We start from the raw sequence: 23,042 nt of genomic DNA, 5'->3' as shown, positions 1-23,042 counted from the left end.
TTAAGTTTCATTTGACATAATAAATTTTGTAAAGTACAGAATTTAAAACTTGTGCAGAACAAAGAAGTTTTTGTAAGTATGGCTGATTATAATTACGGGTAGTTCAGCACTGCCGAGGTGCCTTGGAATGTTCATTGTTTACCCTGGAAACAACTTGAACTATAGTGTTAGTTTTCCTGAAGATTATGCAAGTAAGACTCAGTGGCTTAATCAATGGAATCTCACCTTTGAAAACCAAGAAAAAAGATGAATCAATCTGTTTAATAATGTTATAGTTATACAGCAAAAAAGAATTAAGTATTTACTGCTCTCTTTCAAAAGCACATTAACTGGTTGTCTTCAGTCTAAAGAGGGTGTGTGGTGGGGGGGGGGGAAGACTCAGTGAAAAAAGGTGCAAATTTAGTGTATAACTACAACACTATATTTTATCTATGATTTAATAGACTTTAGAAACCCTATTTTAAAAAGTAAGGTAAACAGGTAACACTACACTTCTGAACTTTTGCAATGTGTATTTGGATATAAAGCATATTGACTTTTTTCTAGGATTATGACTGCCACACAATATTGAGGCTCAGTCATTATACTGCTTCATTACCACCGCCTGTCCTCTTTTAAGAAAGCAAGCAAATCGGGTATCTGCTAGAAACTTCAAACACACAAATGATGACAATCAGCCCCTTCAAAGCCACTGCTTCCCTAAGAGGCAGCCATAATGAAAACTGTAGCAACTTACTAAAAATTCAACTTCAAATGTCAAAAAATTAGCCAAAACCATTTAGTGGAATAATTACATAACAAATCAAGAGAAAAGTTGGTACCATGCAGATGAAATGGTAATAGTACAACTGAAGATGTGGCCTGAGAAAATATAAGTAACATCAGCATTATAAGTGTGAGAGAAACTGGAAACAAGATATATTTTGCTAAACTCAGGATATTGCAAGTTACCTGCAATAACTTGATAACAGAGGCTTTATCTCAACTGTGCATTATATAAACTTAACAGCAGATGTTTAAGACTGTTAGTAACTAGAATATTTTAACCTCATTTTGAGCAGAGCTTTGTATTTTAAGTATGTTTTATTTAATATAGAAAACTATATTAATGTAAACTTACTTAGAGTAGGGCAGCCTAGTTGAATCCTGGGATGGTGAACATAAGCCCGCCCAGAATGAAGGCATGCCTTCTCGGATTTGGGCAAGGGGAATACAGATTCTAGAAGACAAACGGGTACAAAAATGAGAAAACACCACAAGGGTGAGGGTAATAGATTTAGGAGGAGGAACTCAGGCAGGAATATTGAGCAGAGAAATCCAGATAGTGCCCACTGTTCTATGAAGGAGTCTGTGGACACCACCTAGAGAACTCCTAGAGATGACATAATAAGGGAACAGAAGCAGGCCCCAAATTTGAAGAGAACTTCTTTATTGAGCTTCCTTCCCCTGGACTGGAGGATGATCACCTTGACCAAGAGGTACACTCATAGAATACTAGAACTGGAAGGGACCTTGAGAAGTCATCAAGTCCAGTCCCTTGCCCTTATGGCAGGACCAAGCACCCTCTATGTCATCCCTTATAGATGTCTATCCAACCTGGTCTTGAATATCCCCCATGATCGAGATTCCACAACCTCCTTAGGCAATTTATTCTAGTGTTCAACCACCTTGACAGTTAGGAAGTTTGTGGATTCAGCAAAGAGCTTAGTACCCTCGAACGGCAAGTTCTCAACTATTGCTTAGAGTTCTCTTGGGAATCCTGAGAGCTGAAGCCAGGATGCTCACCTCACTACCACTGTGGAGGCAAAGGATCTGGCTGCTGTGTCTGCAGAATCCAGTGCAGCCTCTAAGGCTGTCCTAGAAATTAGTGCCCCTTCATTTAGATTTGACTTGAACTGATCCTTTTCGTTATCTGGAAGGGATTCGATAAAAGTAGCTAATTGGTCAAAAATGTGATGCTTGTATTTTGCTAATAGTGCCAAATAATTGGCTATTCTCAGCTGGAGACTTGCAGATGAATATGTTTTTCTCCCCATCGTGTCCAACCTCTTCCAGTACCTGTCATAGGGGACGGTTCGGGTAGCCTACTGTTTCCCCCTTTGATTTACCACCTCTACAACAAGGGAATTTGGGATTGGGTGGGAGAACAGGAAGTCTGCTCTTTTAGGAGCAACTTAGTATTTCCGATCTGACCTCTTGCAGTCGGTGATACTGTAGCGGGCATCTGTCAGATATTTTTGGCTGGGTCCATGAGAGCCTCATTCATGGGGATCACTAATTTCATATGTGGAGATGCATGTAAAATGTTTGTCACTTTATGTTGTGCGTCTGGCATAGCAGTCAGGGAAATCAACAATGTGTCTGCAACTCTCTTAAAAAGTTCTTGGGATGATCTAAAATCATCCCCAGAGGTCGGTGGTGGGGCATGATTGTATCGTCAGGGGACGCTGATGAGATGTGCATAGATGGAGATGAACAAGGTATGTAATCGTCACACATAATGTCTACATCCTCTTCTTCTGTGTCTGAACTGTATCTATCTGGAGACTGTACTGTTGGTGCATGCGATTTTGGGGCTGGAGATGGATGCTGTGGTTGCCGTAGCTGCTGTGTTCTTTATGCAGCCCATGGGTCCCAGTACAGCCAATTGGGCGAGATAGGTGGTGGGAGCCACTACGGTGGTTGCCACTGTTGGTTAGGCTTGGGCAAGGAGTGCCTTAGTAAATATGTCTGAGAATACAAATCATCATCCTCATCACTAAATATCGAAGCCACTGATGTGGCCAGGGTGGATGAAAATTTATGCCTGGATGTATTCGGGGTACCATCAGTGCCAAATAATGGTATTCCTGATACAGAAGTAACAGAGTTCCCCAGCAGTTGTAAATTACTGTCTCAGCAGAGGAACCAGCAGAGCTCATGGTGTCTGCAGCGGCGTTTGATTCAGTGGCACCTTTTTTTGTGTGTCATTGGCCCCAACTATTTTGTTGGTTCCAAAGCTACTGTTGTGCTGCTCGGTGCCGCTTCCAGATGCACCTTTGTATGTGTTGTGGTCAGTGCTAGTGGCCTTTTGCTCGGTGCTGGCATTGAGGCTTTGCATTTTGCCTCTGCCAGTGTCTGTGATGAGGTGGGAGCCTTATGCTTGGGGTCACGGCTTTTATTGCTGCCGGCTTTGTTGCCAGACTGCTTGTCCAACCCTTTTTGCATTGAGGGTATGGAGACAATACTCTTGTGGAGAAGAAGCTTCCTTGAAGGCGAGTCTGTCCCTGGGAAGGAAAAGAACCTCTTTTTTAGCTCTTGAGCCTTTTCACAGTCCTTTGGGATCGACTTAGTGTGAGCTCCTCGCTCTGATCCTGCCCCAGAGGTGGCTGCCTGGGTGCGGTGGTGGGGTTGGGGTCTGAAGCCAGTCAAGTCTTTTTCTCCATACAAACAATTTTTAATTATAACTCCCTGGCTTTTCTTGTTCAGAATGTAAGCTTTTTGCATAAAGGGCACTGTTCTGTGGGGTGCTCCTCACCCAAACAGCAAACTCACTGTTCATGCCCAGCAGAAATAGAAATGGACAGCCTGCAGCTTGTGCACCTTTTAAAACTGGATGAGCCAGGCATGTCCCAGGAAGGCAAGGTTTCAGCGTGTTAGTATCACTGAGGTTCAATTTTCTTACTACTTCTATTCTAAGTGAAGAGAATTTTTTTTAAACTATGGCTACGGAAGTAAGCAGAACTAATGACTATTAACTATTAAAACAAATTCTGTGGTAACAGGTGTGTAACTATCTACACTATGTAAATTCTCAGTGAGGTAAACGGGTGACTGCTGAGCTGCGATTGAAGCTGACGGCGGCTGAAAAGGAACTGAAGAGATGGTTGGCTGAGCATGCAAAGTAGCCGCTTCAGATCTCATGTACTACCACTCTGTGCACGCAGCTTACCACAGGCACTGCTATCACAAATCTCTGATCAGAGTAGCAGCAGCGGTAATGCACCTAAAGGTAGAGCACCCACAGAGACACTTCTTGAAGAAAATTTAAAGATTTTGCCTCACTTATTTGAATTGCCTTAATTGAAAGCTTGAAGAAAAACCTCAGAAGGGACTTAAATTAGAAAAATTATGACACTCTCAATTAGACATGAAAAGGGTGATAACAGAGACAAGTGCATCGTCTATGTGAATGCCTGGCTGCAAAGATGGTGCCGCCAGGAGGGTCAAAAAGGCAAACAGGATTCTAGGAATTATTAGGAAAGGGACAGAAAATAAGACACAGAATATCTTACTGCCCCTGTATAAAACTATGGTACGCCCAGGTCTTGAATACTGTGTACAGATGTGGTGGTCTCACCTCAAAAAAGATATTTTGGCCTTGGAAAGGGTTCAGAAAAGGGCAACTAAAATGATTAGGGGTTTGGAATGGGTCCCATATGAGGAGAGGTTAAAGCAACTGGGACTTTTCAGTTTAGAATAGAGGAGACTGAAGGGGGATATGATAGAGGTCTATAAAATCATGAGTGGTGTGGAGAGGGCCGATAAAGAAAAGTTATTTATTAGTTCCCTAAATAGAAGAACTAGAGGACACCAAATGAAATTAATAGGGAACATGTTTAAAACTAATAAAAGAAAGTTCTTCTTCACACAGCGTGTAGTCAATCTGTGGAAATCCTTGCCAGAGGAGGCTGTGAAGGCTAGGACTATAATAGAGTTTAAAGAGAAGCTAGATAATTTCATGGAGGTTAGGTCCATAAAAGGCTATTAGCCAGGGGATAAAATGGTGTCCTTGGCCTCTGTTTGTCAGAGGCTGGAGAGGGATGGCAGGAGACAAATTGCTTGATCATTGTCTTCGGTCCACCCTCTCTGGGGCACCTGGTGCTGGCCACTGTTGGCAGACAGGATACTGGGCTAGATTGACCTTTGGTCTGACCCAGTATGGCCGTTCCTATGTTCTTAGTCAAGAAGATGCATCATGACGGGATGCCAAACATAGAGAATGCTAGTGGAAATGGGGTAGGTTTACAAGTTAAAATAAAAGAACGAGTTAAAATTACTTAGAAAAGTTACAAAAAGATGTCTGCAAGTCACCAGGGTCTGATGAAATGCATCCTAGAGGAGATATCTGTGCCTTTAACTATCATCTTTCAAAAATCCTGGAAGTTGGGAGAGATTCCAGAAGATTGGAAAAGGGCAAATATAGTGCTCATCTATAAAAAGGGAAATAAGAACCACCCAGGAAACTACAGACCAGTCAGTTTAACTTCTGTACTAGGGAAGATAATGGAGCAAGTAATTAAGGAATCCATCTGCAAACATCTGGAAGATAATAAGGTAACAGTAATAGCCAGCATGGATTTGTAAAGAACAGATCATGTCAAGCCAATCTGATAGCTTTCTTTGATAAGATAATGAGTCTTGTGGATAAGGGAGAAGCAGTGAACATGGTATATCTAGATTTTAGTAAGGCATCTGATATGGTCTTGCATGACCTTATCAATAAAACTGGGAAATGCAACCTACAAGGTGAGTGCATAACTGGCTGAACAACCGTTCTCAGAGAGTAGTTATTAAAGGTTCACATTCATGCTGACCAGTTCTGTTCAGTATCTTCATCAACAATTTAGATGATAGCATAGAGAGTTTGCTTATTAAATCTGCAGATGGTAACAAGCTGGGAAGGGTTACAAGTGCTTTGGAGGATAGGGTCGTAGTTCAAAATGATCTGTAAAAACTGGAAAAATGGCCTGAAGTAAATAGGATGAGGTTTAATAAGGACAAATGTAAAGTACTCCACTTAGGAAGGAACAATTGGTTTCACCCATACAGAATGGGAAGTGACTGTCTAGGAAGGGATCTAGGTAGCGATCATAGTGGACTACTAGCTAAACATGAGTCAACAGTGTAACGCCGTTGCAAAAAAAGCAAACATGATTCTGGGATGTATTAACAGGAGTCTTGTGAGCAAGACATGAGAAGTAGTTTTTCTGCTCTACTCTGCACTGATTAGGCATCAATTGGAATATTGTGTCCAGTTCTGGGCACCACATTTCAAGAAAGATGTGGAGAAACTGGAGCAGGTCCAGAGAAGAGTCACAAAAATGATTAAAGGTCTAGAAAAGATAAGCTATGAGGGAAAACTAAAACTGGGCTTGTTTAGTTTAGAAACGAGAAAACTTAAAGGGGAAATGATAGCAGTTTTCAAGAATCTAAAAGGGTGTTACAAGAAGGGAGAAAAATTGTTCTCTTCTTGGCTTCTAAGCATAGGACAAGACACAATGGGCTTAAAATGCAGAAAGGAAGGTTTAGGTTGGACATTAAATAGATACCAGAAAAAAACACTATATGGGACTTGGGGAAGGCTGAGTCACAACTGGTCTTCCTAAGAATCTCTCTCCCCCCTGTATTTTCTTGGTCTCCCCTCCACCCTAGATTTTATCATTTCTTTCCCCCCTCCCTCATCTTTGCTGTGTCAGCAGCAGCCCCGTCATTTTCCTGTCAGGGTGGTTAAATACTAGAATAAATTGACTAGGGGGGCTGTGGAATCGCCATCAGTCCAGATATTTTAGAGCAGGTTAGACAGATACCTGCCAGGGATGATCTAGACAGTCCTTGGTCCTGCCATGAGGGCAGGGGGCTGAAATTGATGACCTCTTGAGGTCCCTTCCAGTTTTATGATTCTATGATTCTAGTGTCAGGACCCATGAAACAGTAGTTAGTTTTAAAATTAAGGATTAATTTAGAAAGAAATTAATAATTTAAATTAGTAAATTTAATAATGGCAGAATAAGGGCAAGGTAATGGAGGACTCCATTACATTTGGTATAATGGATAGTTCCATTTCTTGCAGAAGATTCCATCTCTAAAGAAAGACAGGATTACAAAACAATTCCATTTCCTAGGACCTAGTAGAATACTCCACTTCTGGTGGAGAATGACTCAGCAAAACCCAGTAGGAATACACAGAGTTCAGTAGGAATATATGGGACATCTAGTTGGGAATGCCTCAGGAAAAGTCCCTAGGGATTGTGACAGATCCAGGGCAGTTGGCTATAATAGCATTGTGGAAGGCAAATATCCAGGAAATTGGATATTTTTCTGTTCCATAAGAGAACTAGCCAGGCACTGCTGCCATGTAATCAAGGCAAGCAGACAAGCACCTGGGGCCAATTAAGCATGCCCAAAGCTTCAAACTAATCAGGGCATCTGCAGCCAATTAAGGCCTGCTGCTGGCAGCTTAATAGGCTTCCCCTCAGGCAGGGCAAAAGAGGAAGCCAAGCACTGAGAGTAAAGAGGTGCACTAAGAGAGGTAGAGACTAGGAGTGAGAAGAGTACTTTGGAGGAGTAGGAAGAATTGCTTAAGTATTAGGGAGAAGGTACTGGGAGGGATCTTTTGGGGAAATGGCCCACGGAAAGGCTGCAAGACTGGGAGTGGAGGAAATGTTGCCAATTGCCAATGCCTTAGGATCCCTGGGCCTGAACCTGGAGTACTTGGTGGGCCTAAATTGCCCCCAACCCTTCCCATGCTACTACAGAGTCTGCCCCTGTGAAGGGATACCAGGACTACAGAGGGATTTCCCCAAAAATTATGGACTAGCCTATGATGAGGATGTCTCAATAGGCTGTGACCTTTGCCTCTAGTAAAGAGCCAGAGCCAATAAGAAGGGTTACAGCGAGCCTCTAAGGCAAACACTAACCACCAGGGGCATGGCAAGACCTTTGCCACAGGATATATGGGACTTCCAGTGGGAAACGACTCTGCAGAAAAACCACAGCCCATAGAGATATATGGATGTGCCACCGACACATAAGGCTTACATCCGACAAGCTAAACCCTGTAGTGGGATTGGGATCATAAAAGAGGGCGGAAACTGAAAGAAAACTGTGAAGAAGATAACTCAGAAGCAATGTCAGGAACAGAATCCTGCAAAGAATCTCCCTGAAAAGAAGCCATCTGATAGCATCAGTAACTGCAAAATTCGGAGGTTCCTCTGGACAATTGCTGCTCCAGCATCCTACACAGCAGAGAGCCATAGCAGTGGCTATCCTAGCAGCAAGCTTCCATCTCTGCTACCAGAAGTCATCATTCGCCTCAGCAGATGCCTTCACCTCAGCAGCAGTAACACAGCAGTCAGCAGTTCTCAGTCAAGTTGCCATCAGCAACCGGCATGTTGACTCATTATTGACAAATTAATTTTGAGAGATGTAGTTCCCAGAAAAATCTTAGGAACTATTTTGCACCAAGATATACTAGAACAATACAGAAAATATAACTCACTACCATCAATGTAATGCTGTAGCCACTGGTGCCTTGGGTGAGTACAAGTAGGGTGGACTCATGCTCCAGTCCAGCCCAACCCCACCACCTAGGCCTTCTCTCTAGACCAGATTGGGATTAGGGTTGCACTGCTGAACAGTAGGTGCTGCTTCATTTTTCAGGGCAGTTTTTAATAACCAAAAAAGTCACAGATCTCTCACTAAATCTGAGACTTTTACTGAACTTACCATTACTTTGTGATTTTTTAAATAAAAATACCACAAAAAATCTGCAGCTTTACTCATAAAGTAGAAGAGACTAGACCTGAAATGGGATTGTCTCACCAATAAAGATGGAATGGACCCAAGAGACAGTTTAAATACAGAAAGACCACAGGGAGAGTTATCACATCAGAAATTATTAGGCAAATTAGGGAAAATAAGGATTAATATGAGTACTGTGAGATCACATGGAACTGTCTAAATGGGAAAGGGTAATGGGTTGTGCTGAGGTAAACTATCAGACTGGAGAAAGGTTACTAGTGGAGTGCCTCAACAATTGGTTTGGGGATCAATCTTATTCAATAATTTAATAAAGTTGGCACAAAAAGGAGAGGGTCTGCGAATGATATTTGCTGATGTTACAAAAGTCCAGTAGAGGCAATACAGAGGCGGAACATAAGAACGGCCGTACTGGGTCAGACCAAAGGTCCATCTAGCCCAGTAGCCTGTCTGCCGACAGTGGCCAGCACCAGGTGCCCCAGAGAGGGTGGACCGAAGATAATGATCAAGCAATGTGTCTCCCCTGCCATCCTTCTCCAGCATCTGACGAACAGAGGCCAGGGACACTATTTCTATCCCCTGGTTAATAGCCTTTTATGGACCTAACCTCCATGAAATTATCTAGCTTCCCTTTAAACTCTGTTACAGTCCTAGCCTTCACAGCCTTCTCTGGCAAGGAGGTCCACAGGTTGACTACACGCTGTGTGAAGAACTTTCTTTTATTAGTTTTAAACCTGCTACCCATTAATTTCATTTGGTGTCCTCTAGTTCTTCTATTATGGGAACTAATAGATAACTTTTTTTTAATCCGCCCTCTCCACACCACTTATGATTTTATATACCGCTATCATATCCCCCTCAGTCTCCTCTGTTCTAAACTGAAAAGTCCCAGTCGCTTTAACCTCTCTTCATATGGGACCCGTTCTAAACCCCTAATAATTTTAGCTGCCCTTTTCTGAACCCTTTCCAAGGCCAAAATATCTTTGAGGCGAGACCACCACATCTGTACATAGTATTCAGGATGTGGGCATACCATAGTTTTATACAGGGTCAGTAAGATATTCTGTGTCTTATTTTCTATCCCTTTCTTAATAATTCCTAGCATCCTATTTGCCTTTTTGACCGCCGCTGCACTCTGTGTGGAAGTTTTTAGAGAACTGTCCACGATAACTTCAAGATCTGTTTCCTGATTTGTAATAGCCAAATTAGCTCCCATCATACTTTACGTATAGTTGGGGTTATTTTTCCCAATGTGCATTACTTTACACTTATCCACATTAAATTTCATTTGCCATTTTGTTGGCCAATCACTCAGTTTGATGAAATCTTTTTGGAGTCCCTCACAGTTTGCTTCTGTCTTGACTATCCTAAACAGTTTGGTATCATCCGCAAACTTTACCACCTCACTGCTTACCCCTTTCTCCAGATCATTTATGAATTAGTTGAAAAGGATTGGTCCCAGGACTGACCCTTGGGGGACACCACTAGTTACCCCTCTCCATTCTGAAAATTTACCCTTTGTTTCCTGTCTTTTAGCCAGTTCTCAATCCAAGAAAGGACCTTCCCGCTTATCCCATGGCCATGTAATTTACACAAGAGCCTTTGGTGAGGGACCTTGTCAAAGGCTTTTTGAAAATCTAAGTATACTGTATCTACTGGATCCCCCTTGTCTGCATGTTTGTTAACCCCTTCAAAGAACTCTAATAGATTAGTAAGACAGAATTTCCCTTTACAGAAACCATGTTGACTTTTGTCCAACAAATTATGTTCTTCTACATGATTCACAATTTTATTCTTTACTATTGTTTCGACTAATTTGCCCGGTACTGAAGTTAGACTTACCGGTCTGTAATTGCCAGGATCGCCTCTAGAGCCCTTTTTAAATATTGGCGTCACGTTGGCTACCTTCCAATCATTAGGTACAGAAGCCGATTTAAAGGATAGGTTACAAACCACAGGTAATAGTTCAGCAATTTCCCATTTGAGTTCTTTTAGAAACCTTGGATGAATGCCATCCGGTCCAGGAGATTTGTTAACATTAAGTTTTTCTATTTGTTCCAAAACCTCTTCTAATGACACTTCAATCTGGGACAGTTCCTCAGATTCATCACCCACAAAGGACGGTGCAGATTTGGGAATCTCCCTAATGTCCTCAGCCATGAAGAATGAAGCAAAGAAATCATTTAGTTTATCCGCAATGGCTTTATCGTCCTTGTATCATATAGGGAGATCTAAAGATTCTGACTGCTGGAGTGACAGAAATGGGAAGAAATTCAACAGTACAAAGTAGTAAGATCATGAACTAAAGGTCTAATAATAAGAATTTCTGCAGGGCCTTACAAGATGCAAGTGATAGAAGAGAGGGACTTGGGTGCACGAGTTGATCACAAATGACTATGAGCCATCTCAATATGATATGGCTGTTGTGATAGGCTGCTGGCTAAGCCAAAGCTCTGCCACTATAGACTGGCTGAAAAAGGCAGTTGAAGCCAGCTGAGCAAGCCCATGCCTGAGGAGCTAATTGGAAACAGCCATGGGCCTCATTAGCATAGCAAAGAGTTAGATAAGACAGCTAGAAGGGAAATGGAAGGGGAGGAGCTAGAGAGTGGCTGAATGTGCTCCCTACCCAGCTAGAGAGGCTAACTGAGTTTGCTGCAAACAAAAAGCTCTGTAACTCATTTCCCACCATCTTCTAGTCTGAACAATAAAAAACATGGGAGATGGCACAAGAGAGGGTCCAGTTGATTTGTGGCTGAAGAAGGGGTCCCTGGGTTAGGGGCGTTAGCAAGGACTTTGGCATACTGTGAACAAAGCAAATAAAATCCTAGGAATAATGTGTAATTTTTCCAATAAGACATTTCCAGGAGAGAGAGAAGTATTGATACCATTAATGACAAGTGGAGTAAACCAAAGGTATATTATGTCCTCACTGTTATTTGCACTGGTCATGGTTATGTTATGAGAAAAATAATTGCAGGAGACAAGCAGCGAATGTTATGGGAATATGATGAAGCACAATTGGATTACCTTTTTTCTGCAGACATCACCACCGTGCGTAGTCCAACGTTTGATGCAAGATAACAACAAACTTTTGTCAGGCACAGCAAAACAAGTTGGTTTGTTTATCAACAAAGGGAAGACAAAATATATAGCTATTCTTTGTGCGCTGCTTGAACGACCTGCAGATCTTAAAGGCGTCTGCTAGGTGACCCTCACCCAAACACTTTAAACAGTTATCATGAGGGTCTCACTTGGGCACAAATTTAGCGCAAGCCTTAAAGCCTTGCGGCCCAGGCATTCCTCACCCCGAGAGGGAAGAAGGAAAAAACAAAAAACTGCCAACTATCTAACTAATTTGAACTATTTACAACTATCTACAACACTAAGAGAAATGGGAACCATTAACTACTCTAACGGAGAGAGACGCTCCAACGACCGTCATGGGCGGTAAGAAAGAACTGAGGAGGGGGAGTGCCAGCAGGGGTACTTATGCTCCGCCATAGCAGCATAATCCCAAGAGGCGCCCTGCTGTCGCTAAAGGTACCGCTAGGGAAAATGCTCCGGAAGATACGGTGCACACGGTGCGCACACCTGATTCGAATGGACATGAGCAACCACTCGAAGAAGAACCACTTTAAATATATCTTTTGTAGTTCATAAACTTTTGCTTTACCTAAAAGAGTGTGATGATACGGAGTGCATGGGAATCCTTGGCTTGGGTAAAAAGCCAAGGCTGGAGACTGGGCTGGGTGCAGGGCCAGGAGCTAGGGCCAGAGTAGAGCCGTAGGTGGGACAATGCTTCCTTCCCATCCCTATCATACTGGCAGGCCCAGGTCAACAATGCCCCCCTGAACATTTCTCCATGTCCCTTTAGGGAACAGACCCTAGTTTGTGGACCTCTGATCTAGTTTGACCTATTACATATATCACATGCCACCAACATCAACCAGCATCTGCAAAATATAACCCACACAAAATGTCATGATAGACAATCTCCAACTCTGAGCACAAAAAGATCTATGGAATCCCTTGAATGTTTATTGCTAACCCAACATTGTTCTCTGCTATTGGTCATAAGGCATACTGAGAGCAACAAATTTGCAACAAGCTACTTCTCAATATTTTTAAAATTCAGACTGCTCATCTTCAAACCTACAAACAGAATTAAGATAGTTCAAGCTTTGACGGCACAGAAATATAGCATAAATATTAAAAGCAAGTAAGAGAATTAGAGTAACACCACAGCTGTGTCTTACAGCAGCACAGATGTACTACTACTGCTGCGCTGCTGTAAGGTCTCCCATGCAGCTACTCTATGCCATTTGGAGAGAGCTATACCACTGGCACACTTAAACCACAGCTAATGAGCAATGGTAGTTAAGTTGGTGAGAGTATGACTTCTGCCAACACTAAGGATGTACAAATACATGTATTTGTACGAATGTGTAACAGCTGACATTTTTAGCAATTAAACATTTACATGCGGGGGAGGAGGAGGAAGAGAACAGCAGTGATAGGGAAGGATTGGGGGTGGAGGTGGCTCCACAGAAGCCGGTGTTTGTGGGGAACCTGCTTTTAAGTCAGCTCCCCATGATCACCAGTGGGGCGGAAGGTGTGTGAAACCATGTGTTAACGTGTACACAAATACATGTTAATATCCTAGCCAACACAGCACTAGCCTCACAAGTACTTTTGTCAAAAACTTTTTTCAGTGACGGTTGTTTTTTTCAGACCCCTGACTGACAAAACTTTTACCAACATAAGTAATCGACAAAGCTCAAAGCAGCACTACATAAGAAAACAAACATGTCATACGGCCAGCATTTTTTAAAAATTAATCAACAAAAAACAAATTTAATAATTTTGTCTGTGTACAAGTCTTTTAACTTGAATTTGAATATGATCTAAGCAGTCTGAAAGTTTTCAAGAACACAAGCACTACCTAATTTTACAGTATAGTAATTACTATCAAAGTCAACAACTATGGGATGAAAGGCTATCATTTGAAGTTAAAAGGAAGTTTTGTCATTTCACAAGATTCATAAGTAACTGAACTTAAAACAGGTATGGTTTATCAAAACACACTCTCTGTCCAAGCAGAAGAAATTAACACCCAAAGACTTATACACACATTTTTAAAGTATGAGTATTACTTCAACACATTCATTTTTTTAAATAGTCACAAAGCTGTCTTTACTGATGAAAGGCTTCTAAGCGTATTCTATTTGGATCCTCTGGATGTCTCAGTGCAATTCCATATCGCAGCAGCAGTTCAACATAAGGTGGCCAGAACGAGTCACTGATTGTCAAATATGGTTCATGTGGTGTATTCATTAATTTGTTTATTAGACGCTGGAAGATCAAGAGAATGAGATTCAAAATACGCATAAAAACCTATTTTATCTGTTTTAATTAAGAAAAAATGGATATACTGATGCCATTAGAGCTGCTTATCTAAAAGATATAAAGCCTATTCCCAACATAAATTATTAATTAAAGAATGTTTCACTGATTTTTTTAAAGTATCAAATTGTTGAATATAAAATCTGAAGTTGATTCTCTTCCCTTATTTAACAATATTCTAATTTCCCACAATAAATCATAAGCATATATAGTATTTTTAAGTATATACATAATTATGCAAAATCTTCAGTCAAAAGATAATGGAATATAACTGCAATGTATTTGGTTTTTAAAACAAAAGCACACAAAGACAATTTAGGTATTTAAGGTTTAATATCTGTTTAACAGGCTTCCAAAGTTGAAAGGTCATTAAGCAAACCTTTATTTTAGATACATTTCTCTTTCATACCCACTAACAGATACTACTTATCTCGTTTCACAGTAATGTATCTCCCAAATGATTCTTTTGCTCCTTCTCCTTCACCTTCCTTCAGACTTCATTCTCTGACCTGTCTAGCCACTCTTTCAGTAATGATGAGCCAAGAAATTGCCTTCTGAGTCTAAAAAGGTTCTATTTTTAGCTTTCTGCTCTCCCTCTCCAGTCATTATCTAATTACTTTTAACCTTAACTACTAATTTTAGTTATGATATTCAGAGATACATCTTTATATGCCTTTAAAACGTTTCCTCACTATCTACTTCCCTTGCATGTCTTAAGCAAGTGAATAAACATTTTAATCAATTTTGTTCATTTATACATATAAAGGCCCTTTGCCCCTCCCAAGCCACGATACGTACTCTCAAAACAATTACATCTGTTCTTTTTTCCTCCTTAACCTAAATTTTGCATTTGACTCTGTCAGCAATCTGATTAGCTTTATGTCTTTCTTCCTTTTCTTTGAGCCCATGTAATTGTAAATCTATCTACTGCCAACTTCACAAATAATGTCTGTAAATGCCACTACCTTGACAGCCATATCAGCCTAAATCCTACCCATGCTTTCATCTCTACTCACATTAGCTGCTACACCACCCTCCCTATGGCTTCTAAATGGCTCAAGAAAAACATAAAACAAAGATCAGTGACACTCAAAGTTTAGGGTAAGATAATTAATATTAAAAAAATCTGAATTTCTGAAATTAGTTTATTCTTTCAAACAGACATCAGACCTCTGGGTGTTTTAATACTTTACATGTGTTTAATATCACTTAAGGGAATATGAAAAGTAATTTTAAGGTATAATTTTTTTTGAAATTATATTTCCACTGGGTTTAGTAACTCATTTGGCTACTTTCATATTTCATTTGTTTTCAAGCCCTACCTAATTTGGCACTAAAAGGCATGCTGAGATACTTGAGGCATGTAACATGAAGCATAAATTTAATGACATAAGTACAAAAACTCTTAGTCTGCACTTTAAAGTGAAGCACAACAATGTCATAGTGACTGGATTTTAGCATCTTAGCACCAGAAAAGACGGTTACTTACCTCGTAACTGTTGTTCTTCGAGATGTGTTGCTTATATCCATTCTGTCTAGGTGTGTGTGTGCGTCCCGTGCACAAGTTCTGGAAGCTTTTTGCCCTTAGCAGTACCCTTTAGGCCAGAAGGGGAGCCCCCTGGAGTGGTGCCAGTATAGCCTAGCATATAACCCCCTGCTGGCCCTCCACCCCCTCAGTTCCTTCTTGTCGGAGAGTCCAACAAAGGTGGAGGTGAGCGGGATCGGAATGGACATAAGCAACACATTTCACAGAACAACAGTTACGAGGTAAGTAACCGTCTTTTCTTCTTCGAGTGCTTGCTTATGTCCATTCCGTCTAGGTGATGCCAAGCAAACCCCTAAGGACGTGGGGTCGGAACCTAGAGCGAAACGGACTGCAGCACTGCCTGACCTACCGCTGTGTCCTGACTAGCTTGTTGCGTGATGGCATAATGCTTGGCAATGGCGTGGACCGAGGACCAGGTGGTCGCCCTGAATATATCCATGACTGGCACCTGGGCTAGGAAGGCCATGGAGGAGGCCTGGGCCCTAGTCAAGTGGGCCGTGATAGGAGGGGTCACCCTCCCTCTAAGATTGTAACAGGTCTTGATACACGATGTAATCCATGACGAAAAAGACTGAGCTGATAATGGGGAACCCTTCATTCTGTCTGCTATGGAGACAAACAATGAGTGGACTTGCGAAACAACCGCGTCCTGTCTAAATAAAAGGCAAGAGCCCTCCTAACATCCAGTGAGTGGAGTGCCCTCTCTTTCTCATTCGCATGCAGCTTTGGATAGAATACTGGCAGGAACATCTCCTGGGACATGCAGAACAGGGAAACTACCTTAAGGAGGAAAGCCGGGTGTGGGTGCATCGTCATCATGTCCCTCGAAATCACTGTGTACAGAGGTTCTGAGGAGAGGGCCCGCAGCTCAGAAACCCTCCTGGCTGAGGCCACCAGAAACGCTACCTTCCACAAGAGGTGGGAGAGAGAACACGTAGCCAACGGTGGGCACATGAGCCTTCGCAGTACCAGGTTCAAATCCCACTGCGGCACTGGCCGACGCATGTGGGGGTATAACCTGTCCAATCCCTTCAGGAAGTGTTTCACCATATCCTGCACAAAGAGTGACCCCTCCACCCTCTCCCTGGTGGAAGGCTGTAATGGCCGCCAGGTGTACCCTAATCAAGGTGGTAGACAGCCCCTGGCCCTGGAGGTTGAAAAGGTAGTCCAAAATAAGAGGAATAGGGGCCCTTTCCGGGGCCGCCCCTTTCTGATTGATCCAAATAGAAAACCTCTTCTGTTTGGCTAGGTAGGATGGTCTAGCGGAGGGTTTCCTACTTTCCATGAGTATCTTCCTCACCGGGTCTGAGCAAAGGAGTTCTGCTCCCCAGCACCCGCAGCCACTGATCATCCAAGCCTTGAGGAGGAGGGATTGGAGGTTCCGCCAGGGTGTTGCATGACCCCGGCAGGTAAGTGGCCTGCAAATGAACCCCCTGCGCAATGCACAGATCCCAGAGAGCTAGCACCTCCTGGCACAGGGGAGAGGAACAAACACCACCTTGACGGTTGATGTAGTACACCACCATCACGTTGTCCATGAGATTGGACACACACTTCCCCTGTAGCTGGGGCATAAATGTCCAACAAGCCAGCCGAATCACCCTCAGCTCCCTGACATTGATATGCAGGTTCCTTTCTGCCCCTAACCACATACCTTGCGTACGAAGATCCGCCAGGTGGGCACCCTGTCCTGCATTGGAGGCATCGGTCACCAGCTGGACCGTGGGGGAGGGATGGTGGAACGGGATCCCTTCGCATACTTCGGAGTCCCTCAATCACCAGTTCAGGGTCGATAGGATCACTGGAAGGACCATCACCACTAGGTCGATATGGTCGCGGGCTGGCCTATACACCGTCACCAGCCAGTTCTGGAGAGGCCTGAGGTAGAGCCTGGCATGTCACACCACATACGTGCATGCTGCCATGTGACCCAAAAGCCTTATGCAGTTCTGCACCCTGGTCATGGGGGAAGCCTGGAGGCCACGAATGATGTCATCCAGGGATAGGAACCGTGGACATGAAGTGACGCCCTATCACACATCACATCCAAATGTGCCCCCACAAACTCTATCATTTGGGTGGAAGTAAGGATGGACTTCTCTTTGTTCAGTATGAGCCCCAACCCTAAGAACGTTTCCCTGGCTAGGTCAATGTTGGACAAAAGTTGGCCCCTTGACTGCCCCGATCAGCCAGTCGTCTAGGTGTAAGGGTAAACGTGCAACCCATTCCTTCAAAGGAATGCCACCACTACCACCATGCACTTGGTCAGCGTACCAGTCTCCTAGATCGAGGGAGGGGATGATGGAGGCTAGTGTCACCAACCTGAATTTTGACTTTCTTAAGAAGGCGTTGACTCCCCTTAGGTCCACGATGGGGTGGTGACCCCCCCTTGGATTTTGGGATCAGGAAGTAGCGGGAATAAAAGCCACTTCCCTGGCAGGATAGGGGGACCTCCTCTACCACCCCTAGAGAAAGAAGCATGGAGACTCCCTGCCTGTGCAGGGTCTCGTGAGAGGGGTCCCTGAAAAGGGACAGGGAAGGGGGATGGGATGGCAGAGAAGAAAGGAATGGGATAGAGTATCCCCTCTGTACCGTGTCCAGTACCCAACAGTCCATGGTGATAGCTCACCAGGCCCAGAAAAAGGGGGATAGCCCCTGGCAAAAGAGTCGATCTATGGGAACGACTGGAACTCCAGCCTCGGGCACACCTTCAAAAGCTGGGCCTAGGCCCCTGGGACTTATTGGAGGATCCGGGGTTCTGGTCGTGGGACCCCGTGATCTCCTCCTATTCCCCCTGGCTGTGGGAGCCCTAGACCTCCTCCTACTATCAAACCGCGGCCCTTGCTGATAGCCTCTCTGCATCCTCTGGTTGAGTGGATGCTGCTGCGGGGCTGGGGTGTGAATGCCCAGGGTTTTTAGGGTGGCCCTTGAATCTTTAAGGGTATGTAGCTTGTCATCTGTTTGCTCCGAGAACAACTCAGAGCTCTCGAAGGGGAGGTCCTGCAACGTCACCTGGACGTCCTGCAGTATGCCAGCGATCTGGAGCCACGAGCCTCTATACATAACAATGCCCGTGGCCATGGCCTGAGCTGCCGAATCCACGGCATCCAGGGCGGCCTGCAGCACTGTTCGTGCAAGTAGTCTTCCTTCCTCCATAAAGACAGCAAACTCCCGCTGGGAAGGCTGGGGCAGCTGGTCTTTGAATTTGTCCACCGCCACCCAAGAATTCTACACATACCAGCTGAGCATTGCTTGCTGGTTTGCGATCCTCAGTTGTAGGCCCGCAATAGCATATGCCTTCCGCCCCAGCAGGTCCAACTTCTTTGGCTCCTTACTTTTCGGAGTAGGGCCCCACTGCCCCTGCCTCTCCCTCTGGCAAGCTGCCTGACCCACTGCTGAACCCGGTGGTGGATGTGCGAAGAGATGCTCATGCCCAGACTGGGGCACAAAATACCTCCTCTCAACCCCTTTTTGTGTCGGGGGAATGGAGGCTGGTGTCTGCCATAAGGTCTTGGTTATCTTTACCACCGTTTTATTCAGAGGGAGGGCGATCTTAGCCGGGATATCAGCCATAAGAATGTCCACCATCGGATCCTCCTCCTCCTTAACCTTCTCTGCCTGTATCTCCAGGTTCTGCACGAGGCACTTGAGGAGGTCCTGATGGGCTCACATGTCTGTCACAGGCATGCCAGGAGATGGATCTGCTAAAGCCTCGTCCAGTGATGAGGAATCCAGCAGCTGGGGTTGAACCATAACCGTGGTGCCAGGCTCAGTACTGGGACCAGGGCTCTGTGCAGGGCCTGCTGGGGTGGTTCAGCCGATTCACCTCTCAACCTCAATCTCTGAGCCTGGGTCCCTGGTGAGCGGGATGGCCGAGGAGGCAGACCTACGGCTACAGTGCACCGAGATCGCCATAGACCCTGGTCTCGATATGTCAGGCCTTGCACCTGATGATAGGCCCACAGTGTCCAGAAAGGCCACTGCATAGGCTGCTGCCAGTGTGGGGGCCATGGGTGGGCTGCGATGCTCCAAGTGGTGCTGAGATGAGGACCGGTGACCTGAACTGGAGTGGTGTGCCGACCTACAGGACGAGCGAGACTCCCTAGATGCAGCCAACCATCGAGAGGAGACTGACAAGACCAGAGACTCCATATCAGACTCTGAAGAGTATTCCGTCGCCGACCACGGCAGTGCAGAAGACCCTTGATCCCCCTGTGCTGCATGGTGAGCCATGGCAGTTGGTTTCCCTCTATGGGGTACAGGCAGTACCGGTGGGGGCAGCATGGCGTGGGACTCTGGTTCCGACTCTGCAGGAAGAGGTGCCCTCCTCCATGGTGCCTCCTGCTCCATGGACGGACTCGCTCTTGCCTGGGCGAAGGCCTGGGCAGTGCTGGCTGCAGTGCTAGGGCTGGCTTAGGCACATGGGTCTCGCGGCCCATGTGCTCCTCGATGCGGTGCTGGGCCTGGGGAGGCCGTGAGCTCTATCAGCTCCCGGGCTGCAGAGAATGACTCTGGCGTGGATGGCCTCCGGACCTCCTCCAGGGACAGGTCCTAGCCCCCTTCATCTCCTGATCCTACTGGGCTCCTCCCTTGAAGCACCGGCTCCCAGGGGCAGGCACTCCGGTCCTGCTTCCGCAGCGACCTTTCACTTTGTGTCCATTCACTAGTCGATGGCACCAGCGATTGAGATCAGTGCCGGGAAGGCGCCGTGTGCCTTGGAGCCCCTTCAGTCTCTCTAGTCGACGCCAGTACGCTCTTTACTGAGAGTGCCAGCGGCTGAAGTACTGACTCCATTAACAAGAGCTTAAGCCTGGAGTCTCTCTCCCTCTGCGTACTCAGCTTAAAGGAACTGCAGAACTTGCAGGCGTTAGTTAAATGGCACTTCAAACAATCTTTGTGTGGATCTCCGCGGGGCATGGATTTGGAGGACTGGTGACAGGGTTTGAAGCCCTGGCATGCCCTCCTCCCGGAGGGAAGTGGGGAAACTACTATCAATACTATCTAATCACTGTCTACTAACAATCAACTGCTAACTACTCCTAAGGAGAAATTATTTACATAAGAAAGCTAATGGTGCACTTGTAAAGGCAAGCAGAGGGTTCCAGCAATGCAACGGCCACGGGAAGAAAGAAGGAACTGAGGAGGTGAAGGGCCAGCAGGGGGTTATATGCTAGGATATACAGGCACCACTCCAGGGGGCTCCCCTGCTGGCCCAACGGGGACTGCTAAGGGGAAAAAGCTTCCATAACTTGTGCACGGGGTACACACACACACACCTTATGAATGGACATAAGCAAGCACTTGAAGAAGAATGTTAACATTTCTCAGGCCTTCCCTGAGAACAACTGTTGTTCTTCAAGGAGGTTTCTCAGAGAGTTTGCTATAAAAAGTCTGTATTCCAAATACTAAGTTTAGGGTAGAGAAGGTGATATCATCCAAAAAAACCTTTTTAGATCCATCAGATTTATGTCTTGCAAATTAATAATTTATCTGAATTTTTACAAATTATAATAGAAGTGTCCACTCAATCTGAGCATCCTTGGCAATTTAAAAAAATATATATACTGAACACAGATCTATCAATTCCTACAAATTGAATTGAATAACTCAACAAAATGAATATATTAGAAATTGACTTAATGCTGCATTATATTTTAACTGCGTACATTCAAATAGTACAAAACATAAAAGATAAACATTTTAGTTCAAATTTTAACCAACCCATTTTAAAAATTCTTTTCTAATGCGAACCATGAAGTAAAAAGTTATAAAGCCCTACTTAAAAATTAGTGAATATAAAAAGAACTTAAGTTTGATTTTGTATCTTGAAATTTAGCCTATAATTTTCCAGTTCAAATTATATGTGCAGTTTTCTAAATTATATTTAAATATTAAATAAGTTTAGTACCAGACAGTTACTTTGCATGCTCTGAGAATTAAAAGAGGAACCCAGTAAGATTTTTTGAACGCTATTTCTATTATTTTAATTATTTTAACACACTATCATTCATTTTGCTAATGAACAATTGCAGATTTTGAGCACTGTAAGAAAAAAAAGTGGCACCACATACAAATATCACTTTACCTCTAAAATTTCATGTAATGTTACCAGTTGTACAGTTCGCTCTTCCACGGGAATCTACAAAAGCAGCAACAAATTATGTTTAAATTCAAATAATAGAGTCAGAAAAGAATGTTAATTGATAAAGAAAAAATCTCAATACAAACATTCAGAGCAATGAACAGACTTGTTTTTTTAATTTAAAAATGTCACATTAAAGAAGTTACATATTTAATCATATATTCAGCAACAAGTTGAATGTCAACTCTAAACAAATGTTTCCTTAAACTAAGTTGAAAAGAAGATATTAAATATTCCATCTGTCAAAAATGAGATTTGCATTTTATTCAAACATCTTATTAAACAAGAATGGGAATTAAAAATTACTCAATCTGGTAGACTGGTGTAAGATCAGTAAGAAAAATCATGAGATCAATTCTAGTTAATTTTCTAAAATTCTGGGCAAAGAGATGTTATTATACAAATATTATATTTTGTTTTAAGAGTTTGGTCCATAATATCTTAAGGCAGCGTTTCTCAAAGTGTAGGTCGCGACCCCCAGGGGGGGGTCGCAGCTGCCGGGTTCCCCGGGGTCCTTCGCGCCACTTCCGGGGATTCCTGAAATGTGCTCCCCTCCCACAGCTGTGTAGCGTGCCAGGCACGATGTGGGAGGGAGTATCAGCCCCGCTGCGGCTTCCCTGCAGCACAGTGACGGCAGGAGGGATGAGTCAAGCACGAGTGGGGCTTTTTTTTTTTTTGCTTAACTCTTTTTGGCTCTCCCACTTTTTTTTTCTTTTTGCTTAACAACTTTGGTGTGTGTGGAGGTGTCACACAAATTCAATGAGCATTTTAGGGGGTTGCGTTATCAAAAAGTTTGAGAACCCCTGCCTTAAGGCTTGCTCTTCTCTACTACACATTTGTCTCTGTGTGTGTCTATTCAAGAACTTCTCCTAAATGGTAAGAGCTAAGACCACCAAATTTGATATACAGATTCCTCTTGCCAGAACTTCAAGCAAAGTAAGGACCTGTTTGTGCCTGGAAAAAGGGATGTGCCCAAAATGGGACTGCTTCTCATCAAACCATACAGAAAAGAAAAAGAATCACCAGGCAGGGGCTGGCTGAGAACATTTCCCCCCCACCCGGGACTACCCCAGCCCTGAGCTTCCCAATTCCCATTTAGGGAGGACGGGGCGGGCTGAAGCTTTTGTATGGGAACATTGCTGGCTGTTCCCCTTCATCAGGGAGTAAGAGGAAAATGCACAGTTTGCTATGTTCCTCACTCTGGCTGGGGGGCACACTGGGCAGACAAACTAGGACCTGCCGCAGCTTGGGGATATGCACCCCTCCCCAGGCTGTGCCTGCTGGAACTGCAGCAGTCATATAGAGGTGCTTTCAAATCAGGTCCCAAGCTGCTGTCTTGAGAGAGGGCTAGGGTAGTCCTCTCTTCACAGTGAAGCCTGTACTGAAGCCCTCATACCCAGCCTCACCCGAGAGCAATGTTTTAAATGAAGC

General features: G+C 44.0%; 1 protein-coding gene across 5 annotated transcripts in view; it reads right to left on the bottom strand.

The window, feature by feature from the left end:
- Nucleotides 1-11,948: 11,948 nt before the first annotated feature.
- CENPK (centromere protein K) overlaps nt 11,949-23,042 on the bottom strand; it is an 87,348-nt gene continuing 76,254 nt past the window's right edge. For 3 of the 5 annotated variants that reach the window (XM_089779375.1, XM_075932390.2, XM_075932392.2), the window contains 2 exons: nt 21,555-21,608; nt 11,953-13,872 (listed from right to left, as the gene is read on the bottom strand). In XM_089779375.1, coding sequence (XP_089635501.1) covers nt 13,714-13,872; nt 21,555-21,608 — 213 coding nt within the window. In that variant the 3' untranslated portion in view covers nt 11,953-13,713. Of the gene's footprint in view, nt 13,873-21,554; nt 21,609-23,042 lie in introns of all 5 variants that reach the window. The other 2 variants (XM_089779376.1, XM_006117003.5) reach the window with 2 other exon arrangements.

The sequence above is a fragment of the Pelodiscus sinensis genome, chromosome 6 (assembly GCF_052426305.1).
Source record: "Pelodiscus sinensis isolate ZL-2025 chromosome 6, ASM5242630v1, whole genome shotgun sequence".
In the NCBI taxonomy this organism is placed as follows: domain Eukaryota; kingdom Metazoa; phylum Chordata; order Testudines; family Trionychidae; genus Pelodiscus; species Pelodiscus sinensis.
This window is presented reverse-complemented; position numbering and strand designations above follow the sequence as displayed.